Source organism: Condylura cristata, unplaced genomic scaffold (assembly GCF_000260355.1).
Source record: "Condylura cristata isolate star-nosed mole 26May11 unplaced genomic scaffold, ConCri1.0 scaffold00011, whole genome shotgun sequence".
Taxonomy (NCBI): domain Eukaryota; kingdom Metazoa; phylum Chordata; class Mammalia; order Eulipotyphla; family Talpidae; genus Condylura; species Condylura cristata.
Window position 1 is genome coordinate 3,635,843 of NW_004567112.1, and position 9,171 is coordinate 3,645,013.

The following is a 9,171-nucleotide window of genomic DNA, read 5'->3' on the forward strand; positions in this document are numbered from 1 at the left end:
CTGGAACACATCCCTGAGGGGTTAGCAGCTCATGGAGGTCTAGTTCAGATGGCATTCTACTGGAAAAGCCCCAAAGAACAGCAAACCTAAAAGACCCAGAGGAAAGAGGGCAGGAGGGCCATCAACTGCCAGGTGTCTGCCCTGTGTTGCTTGTGCCTCCTGCCTCAGTCTTCTTGTCTGTAAAATGGGCCAACAGAGGACCGACTACACAGGGCTGTGGGTCAACATGAGTCCAGAGAACTGGACGATGGCTGTAAGTGATGAGGCATCTATGGACTTGGAGTTCAGTAGAGTGGATCTGAAGATTCTGGCAGAGGGCCGGCCTTGGCAGTTTTCTGCTGCTTTGCGTGTGCTGGAGGAGGTACTGGTCAGAACAGGAGCACACATTTCCGTAAGGGTCTGGCTTTATCCTCTGCAAGGCAGCCGGGACCCAAAGCATCATGGGCCCATGGATGTGTTACTGCATGACAAAAGGAAAGGGGAGCTGACCTCTCGATTTGTCAAGCAGACAATAAAGGGGGCTGTGGGCTGCAATCTCCTGCGGTGGTAGATGGCGGCGCATCACTGAGTAGAAGGTGCAACAATATGAAATTTCCTAAGTTCTACAAAGCATGGGCCTGAATACCAGCTGGATAAGATCAATTCTGTGAAGCTGAACTCAAAAGAGGTGACCTCACTACTGAGGATCTGCTTATTTTGCTTTTTTTTTTAAAAAGGGGCCCTTTGGTAAAATTTTCTTCAGCATCACAGATTTAAACTTGCACTCTATTACAAGACCTCGTCTCTGGAAACAAATAAGGCTTGCTTATAGGAGAGGCAAGCTAGCTGTCAGTTCAGTAGACAAAGGTGTTGTCTCTTTCAGAAAGATTACATTTTCTTAGCTCATCTGTACATGTAACAGACAATTTTGCTTTATCAGAGTAGCAAAAATCTCTAGTTAATTTGGTGCCTTTATTTTTTCACCCTCTATAGAACACTGATTTTGTACAGTAAGACAAAACTTTCACTTCAAGAAAGGTCAGCAGAAATACATTAGCAGGGCTGTAATAGTGTATTTATTAAAATACCCCACGATCATAAAGCCCAGTGGACATATAATGATCTCTCTCACCGATGTGCCGACTACACCATAGTGTTTCTGCCGGTGATTAACACGTTAGCAATGACACAGATCAATCATAATACTTCTGAAATGTTCATTCTTTTATCAGCTAAACCTAACGTAAATCAGCAAGAATATTGACACATGACAAGGATAAAGTCCAAAATTTGTGGAGCAGATATTAAGTAGGAGGAGGAACACTGAGAGGCAGGACATGGGGATTCTTTGTCTGGACGGATGCCTGGAGCCAGTATTCTGGACTATGAATCCTTCACTTCTAAAACGAGAGGGCTGATGGGATGGCTCTCGAAGATCTTTCCCAGTTGAACTTTCCACAATCCTATGATTCACATCATATTGGGAAGAGAAATCTCTGGCAACACTCACTTTGGCAGTTAAGCAAAGTCCAGTTCTGCGGACAAGAATACGGTGAAGGTTCCTGGGTCTCCATCTTCTGAGTCCCCTTACCCCAAGACCCTCTATCAACGAGCAGCAGTAACCAGAGCCTCCAGGAGGCGAACAAGCTTGTCCACCACAAGACACAATCAGGGCAGGTAGTTTTAAAGATCCCCAAGATCCCGGGCATGAAGAGCTACCGCGGGAGAAACAGAGGCAAACCTGCCCGTCCTCTTCGGCATGTGATAAAATGACACAAAGCTCATGGAGGAGGGTGGGTTCGTGCATGCTGACCATAATACACCATTAATTTGCAGCTGATCTTTGCGAATATACACACAAATATGCACAGAATTTTATCAATACTAAGTATAAATTCAAGGTAGAGAAGAAATGGGTGGTTAGTGTTAGCTGGGACGAGAGGGTTTCTGTTTCAGGAGGGAGATTTCATAGGAAGGAACAAGCTGGGATTCTTGTCGCTGGAGTTGGCTTCTACTCCCTCACCTGTGAAGTCCTCCTTTTCCAGATAGCTGCAGAAACTGGAGGTGCCCAAGCCCCCTTCTGGGGCATGTTATCCCTCCCCCACTTTCCTGCCCAGCTGGTTCTTTTTGTTCCAAAAGACTGAGCTGGTTTCCATCATGCTGAGACTCTGTCTTGATCTGGCCTAAATCTGCCCTTACTTCCTCCGCCTGCATCACTGTAATTCCTATCCCCACTGTATTGATATTATTCAGAATATTTAACTGTGATTTGTGCAAGAAATTCTTCCAATCCAATAACCGTGAATGCACCAAGCAAAACTTCTTAGAATATGTCAAGATGTCGTAACAGACACGATCTTCTCCTTGGAGAACTCAGACCTTCCCGCGGGACAGCAGTGCCCCCCCCCCGCCCAGGTGAGCGCCTGCGCACACCCTCACAGGAAGCAGCAGCCCTGCTCCAGCAGCCCCGCCCGGGAGGGCCTCTCCTGGCAGCAGCTCCGCACCTTGCCCAGTCTGGTCCTTTTGTGATCTGTGCAGTGGACTGATGTCTGCCTCTGAGATACCAACTTCGTTTCAGTGGTTTATGTCACAGAACGTGCTCCCCAAATTCCACAGCCCCCTTCTGCAGAACCCCCGGAATCACATGATTTGAGTTGCTGATCATGATAAAGCCCGACAGCTGCGTGTGGGAAGCACGACTGATCTAAACAGACAGAAACGACAGGGTTGACAGCAGCACGAGAGAGGAGCCCTGTAACGCCGGGGAGCTCCTGACGACCAGCGCAGCTCGGGTACAGGTGCCACCGGGAAGCAGCGCGGCGGCTCCTGGGCCATGGCCACCGCGGCCGCACCTGGCACCTGCAGCCGCTCGCAGCCGCAGCGCCACAGCTTGGCTGGGCGAACTGCAGGCTCCGTAACTACGCGACTCACAGCTCCATGGCACGTTCTACTCATTCTCAGATACTTAGAAGTAGAACTTTTAGATGTTTCTAAAGAAAATGCTCATCAGTTTCTAAGTCTAGCGACTTAGGGCAGGCTCTGCCGGCTCCAGAGAATGCCCATCACAGCTGCTCCTTGCACGGGTGCTCTGACATAGGAATTTGAAAGAGCCATGTCTGGTTCGAAAAACCTCAAATTTTTCCAGATGCCCATGGAATGAAATGTCTGCACACTTGGAAGGTGGAAAGATGACACACTGACAACTTTTAAAAATTGTTTTTGAGAAAATATGGATATATCTATTCCCAACTCTTAAAAAGTGATTTTCCTGTGCTTGTGCTAAGTAGGCCTCGCCAGGACTATGACAAAGGGTTTAGACTAAATACTTCAAAGTTGTGGAGGTTTCCTCCCCCGTAAGGCGTAAGGCACACAGCTTCCCAGTTTGCACCTGTGACCTCAGGAAGGGCCCACCTTGGGGGTCAGTACTCTGCATCGATGCGCTTGGCGATGGTGTTGAGCTGGATGTTGGAGGCTCCTTCGTATATTGTACCTAAAACAAAAGGGGGCGACAGGAGCAATGAGGATGAGCCCAAAGACGAGAGCCGGCGCCCGGCGGCTGCTTCCTGCCTGCGGGGGGCACTGAGGGGCGCAGGGCTCAGAGCCATTTAGCTTTAGAAGCCAGAGCCAGACGCTTCAAAGACCAGCTTTAAGCTACACCCTCAGGATTAGTAACAGTAGGAAGAGAGACACCAAGACAGTACACTTTGTGCCATTCTGCTAAAAGGCCTGTCGGGCATTACACGCAATTGGATGGTTGTAAAAAGATACATGCGCTTTTTTCAGGGAAGAGGGGGGACAAGAAAGCCAATGCACAGACTGTTGAGACTGAGACAGTTCATGGAACCCACCCCTGGAGGGGCAAAGAAACAAACCCAATGAAGTCTTCTTACCGATCTTGGCATCCCGGAAGAACTTTTCCACAGGGAAATCTTTGGTGTAGCCGACACCTCCCATCCACTCAATACATTTACTCGTGGTTAGTCCCGCAACCTGCCAGAAACACAGCACGTCCATCAGCCGGGGCCACGCGGCCCAGAAGCCACAGTTCCAGGGACACAGGCTCACCGACCGGCGAGCGGAAGCACCAGGCTGTTCTGTGAACTGGTGCTGCCGCTAACTCACGCCGCGCACACGTTTACATGAAACGTCCCCTTAGCTCCCAACGCTCCTATTTTCTTAAGACAACTGGGGCAGCTTGGACTCACACACTTGCTAACTAGTAACATTCCGGCAAGTATTTTTCAAGAGCCTCCTTCACCTCTGGTCCTGCCGGCCGCTGGGGGGCAGGCGGCCCTTCTGGTGGACAGGCGGCTTGGAGACAGGGGCTGAGCGAACAATCAGAAAGTGAAGCGCCGTGGGCCCAGAAGGGCCTCGATGGGGACTGCGCGGCCATGACCATGCAGCTCAGGGCAGTGGGACGGTCCCGCGGGAAGCCCGTCAGTCTCAGGCAGCTGAGGGCTGCGGGGGGCTGGGCTGCAGGGCCAGGGCAGCTGTAGGAGCCAGGGGAGGCAGGTGGGCCTGGTGACTGTGCACTTGAACATGGAATGCTCTGGGCCGGTCCCGGAGGCTGATCACGCAGTCCCTCCCGCGCTGCAGGGTCCCGCGGGCCAGGTGAGTTAGGTCGAGCTGAGGTGGGAAGGCCCACGGTCCTCAAGGACCCTTACAGGGAGGCGGCGGAGGGTGAGACTCAGAGCAGGCCATGGGACCAGACCTAGAACCGCCAGACGGACGGCGCAGGCTCACTGTTGGCTGGGGACGCCGGAAGGGGCGGCAGGCTGGGTGCAAGCGACCTGGGGAGGCCTCAGGAAAGCAGAAAACAGCAGGGAGGTGGGCTGTCCCCTAGAGACCCCAGAGAGGCGGACCCCACTGATGGTCGCTTCTGACTTCTGAGGAGGTTTAATGAAGACAAAACATGAGAGATGTGGGGGCGGGGGTGGGGGTAGGGGTGGAGAGGGAGGTAGCCGCCTGGCGACCAGCCCAAGGTTTAACCTGTGGAAGGCGTGTGGTGGGAAGACAGCCTTCCAGGGGCTGCTATATGCACCATCTCCCACAGTATCACCCAACCTGGAGCCACAGGCTCGCTGCCAGCCTCAGGGAAGGCTCGTCCCATGCGCCCACAGGGAGGGCGACTCCGTTACTGTGCAAGATCCAGTGAAAACACTATGGCAATGGCACTCTGGTGATTTGGTGATGAGAAGCCCACAAGGATCACAACTGAGATGGAAAAAGGCACAAAAAGATCTAGTGAAAATACGGAGTGCTCAGAGAATGAAACTATGACAGCTTTGCTTTTATGCTCTTCAGTTGCAGGAACTAGAAATTCCATGTTATTTTCCTCAGAAAACAAACGCTCAGCCAACATTCCCAAGAGCAGGGCTAATACATATACAGCTGGAAAAAAAAGGGTGGACTGCGGGTTTCGTTCGCTCCTTTACCTCCGATGCGTAGTACTTGGCCATTGACGCTTCTTTAATGAACGGCCTCCCAGCCTCCAGGAGCCTAGCGGCGTTGTACGTCAGTAATCTGGCAGCTTCCAGTTGGGTGGCCACTTGAGCCACCTGGTGCTGAAGTCCCTGCAAGAGTCAGACCAAGTTGGAGAGCTGCAGCTCCCAGCAGCTCATCCTCCCAGCCCTGCGTGGACAGGGGTGAACAGACTCCAGATAGCACCCCAAAGGGAATTCGCATCTCTGCAAATTTGTAGAAGGACTTTAAACCTGCAATCTAAAGTGAAACACTACACAACTTGTCGCGTTTTAGGCACATTTCAAAGTTCATGGCATTCTTTACAGCTGTCAAGATGTAAAAGACAAAAGTCACAATGTTAGGCTTAAAAACTTGATGCTTTTTATGATCAAAACTGAGCTTAAAATCCCGGCGGAGCCAAGTATGAATAGATTCTTTGTTTGCTTGAATTAAGAAAATGTACAGCCTCAAGGCATTAAAACATGTTAGCTGCAAAGTAATGAAGGGATATTTGAAGCAACTTTCTTCGATATTTGAGCAACTTTACTAAGGTGATTCATTGCCATAACCATAAAGAGGTGCCAGTCTCTTAGGGCTATGGAAAACAGAATAACTCAAATAACCACCCTAAAGAAATTACTAACACTCTGAAACTTGAAAGGGCAATTAGACATACGCTAAATCTTGGTCAAAGAAAGAAGTGCATGGAATATGCACATTAGCGGTTTGCAGCTTTCTGGAAGGAAGGCCGTAGATAAGTACACGTGTGCCTGGGTGGGTACGTATGTTTTACATGTGGGCATATTTTCTGGTGTCTGGTTCTGAGAATTTTGGGGAGCAGCAGGGCTTACGGCTGACAAATGACTGTGCCTGGGTATTTATTGAGCATCTACTTACCGCATGTCTCCTTTGCTCCCTGGGCTGAGCAGGACATTACACCAGCACGCCTTGCCTCAGGGCCTGCACGGCCCAGCAGGGGCAGACAATGAGACAGTATGATAACGTGGGATGGATGTTAAGGTGGGGAGCAATTAAGACAATTATTCGAGTTTTCTCCTAAAACTTAAAATGCTGCTATTGCTGTCTTCAATATACCTGCAGTCTACTCTCTGTGTACAGTGTGAGGGAAGGATCCAGTTTCATTTTCCCCACAAAGAAAGACTGTTTCCACTGCAAAGCTGGCTGTAGCCGCTTCAGTGCAAGTTCAATCCCTGGACAGGGCCCACAGGGCGCGGCAGACCTCTCCTGACCTGCTCGCTGCTCCCCTCAGCAATGTACTTCATCAATCTGCCTGATCTTCTCTCTGCTCTGTCTCTGATGGATTCTCTCACTGGCCCTGCATGTCTGACCTGTACCCCAGTTCTGTATGCATAAATAAATATTCTCACACAAACAAACAAACAAAAAAACAACCAAATCTCTACCCATGTAGGGGCTGCTCTGCGCCCTTCCATTTTGTCTATTTCTATGCCAATATCACTGCTCTAGAAATTGGCTGAGTCTTGTGTGATGGAATGCAGAGATTTCAATTATTTTTGCGGTGGACATTCTGTTCAGTTTCACCTTCTCCATCCATGTGCTTGACTCCAGTGACTGGGCAGGCACCAGAGAGGCAGGTGGTGACTCTGGCCCAACTCCTGCCGACACCACCCCTGGGCACGACACCTCACTGTCTGTGAGCACAGGCATGTTCGAGAACAGCCCATGACCATGCCGAATGGGCCGCTGAAAGAAACGGGACCAGGAGGCCTGGCCACCTGCCCGGAGGGCAGCAGACCAGAGGGAGGCGTGAATGCCTGTTGCTGTCACGTGACAAAGCAGAAAAAACTCTCCTGACCTTGATCAAAGCTTCATATAGATATTGCAAGTTAATAAGGCTGCTTTTTAATATTTATTTTCTGAAAGTTTTCATCACTCGCGCTGCACCTTTAGAAATGTGCTGACTGCACCAGTCCGCTGGGCCCCATGACTTCCTGTGTACACAGGCGATCGCAGGGCTCCTCAGCACTGCCCTGTCCTCTGTGCTGTGCTCACGCAGGGGCCGGTTCAAGAAAGTACGAGACCGCAAGCCGAGACAAAAGGAGCTGTAGTTTAGACACCTTGCTGGCTGTATGCTGGGAGGGCCACAGCGTGTGCCTCAGTTTCCCAGGTGAGAGACGGCAGGTGTACTGCCCCACTCAGCCTTCCCGACCTCTCTGTGCACATGCGCCGCCTGGACTCCACCCAGGCCTGTGTGCGCGCTTGGGACGCCCAGTCACTGCCCCAGAACCCCAAGACAATGCAGCCTGTCACAGGCCATAAGAGACCATATTTGGGGAGTTTTAGGTGATGTGCTTAGGAGGCATGGCAAGCTGCCACCCTCAGCACTGCTAACCAGGCCTCAAGAGGGCAGGAGGCATGCTACTCCCACCCCCAAGGACCCCCTGAGGAGCCTCGAGGAGCCGCGTCACTGGAACAGGCTGCCCAACATGCCCTGCTGAGAGCGTCTTGTCGTCTGACCGACTGCAGCCAACTGTGCCTTCCAGAAAACAAACGTGGCGCCAAGGGGCCCCGCGTGGCTCGGCTGGCGCAGACGCCTGCCCAGTGTTCGCCTTTACCGAGCACATGTGAGCCTTGTGTATGTTAAACGTGTGGCTGCTGGGCTCAGAATCACCCTGGAGAGTAGGCAGGACTATGTTTACTGAGAGACCAGGCAGGTGAGGCGCTGAGGTGAGGGACATGCAAAGGCCTACAGCTAAAAGACAAAGGAAGCAGGGCTGGCGTCCAGGATGCCGGGCCGCGGCCAGTGCGGGGGCTCGGGAAGCGGAGAGGAGACAGCCTGCAACACTCACCGCGGGTACAGCGGGTGGCACCGGGCACCGCGGAGCCCGGAAGGTCACTGTTGTGCCCGTGAAGGTCAAGGTTTTCCCAAGCACACACCCCCAGCCCTTCCTCCACTGAACCCCGCCCATAAAATGCCTGGGAGTGGACACACTCCTGGCCCTTCACTAACAGGAAGACCACAGACGCAGAGTCCAGTACAGTAGAAGGATACCAAGATCATGTACCTGGAAGTCAAATATTCTTTTGCCAAACTGTATCCTTTCTTTAATATATGGGATAGTGTAGTCAAAACAGCCTTGTGCCAGTCCCAGCATCTGTTAAAAAAGAAAATCGGAATTTTTACTTTGTTCCAAGTTGACGCTCTGGATTATTTAAGCTGTAAATTCCTGTGACAGCTGCCAGCAGCCTCAGCAGCCCCGCTGGGAAGGGGCAGGGAGGGCCCTGCCCACGAGGTGCTCCGTTACCTGCTGCGCTCGTAGGATGTGGCGCTTAGTAACTGGAGAAGGCAGCGGTTCCCCAGGCACGAGTGGATTTAATTCTAGCACTGAGGGAAAGCTTCCAGCTACTACACTCACAACCATGTTACTTTTCAAGAAACTTCTCTAAGCTCTGATTCTCCAGGCAGAAGTGACCCACAGGCACAGGGGACCTCTCCTGTCCTGCCCGCTGCTCCCCTCAGCAGTAAGTTTCAGCAGATCTGCTTGTTCTGCTCCCCACTCTGCCTCCAGGGAATCCCCTCACACCTTGCACTTCTGGCCCGTACCCCAGTTCTTATACGAAAAAAAGTGAGCCCCAGAGACTTTGCTCAGAACCAGCTCCGATGACTGCAGAGCAGCTCCCTCCAGCCCTTCCAGAAGCTAGAAGTGGAGGCTACTTCTTAGCCTGTCTAAAAAGTGTTTCGGGGGA

General features: G+C 51.6%; 1 protein-coding gene across 2 annotated transcripts in view; it reads right to left on the reverse strand.

The window, feature by feature from the left end:
* Positions 1 to 1,028: 1,028 nt before the first annotated feature.
* Positions 1,029 to 9,171, reverse strand: part of ACADSB (acyl-CoA dehydrogenase, short/branched chain) — a 30,631-nt gene continuing 22,488 nt past the window's right edge. The window contains exons 8-12 of one of the 2 annotated variants that reach the window (XM_012723847.1): positions 8,490 to 8,579; positions 5,415 to 5,552; positions 3,870 to 3,969; positions 3,391 to 3,469; positions 1,029 to 2,683 (exon numbers count right to left, since the gene is read on the reverse strand). In XM_012723847.1, coding sequence (XP_012579301.1) covers positions 3,399 to 3,469; positions 3,870 to 3,969; positions 5,415 to 5,552; positions 8,490 to 8,579 — 399 coding nt within the window. In that variant the 3' untranslated portion in view covers positions 1,029 to 2,683; positions 3,391 to 3,398. Of the gene's footprint in view, positions 3,470 to 3,869; positions 3,970 to 5,414; positions 5,553 to 8,489; positions 8,580 to 9,171 lie in introns of both variants that reach the window. The other variant, XM_012723846.1, reaches the window with a different exon arrangement.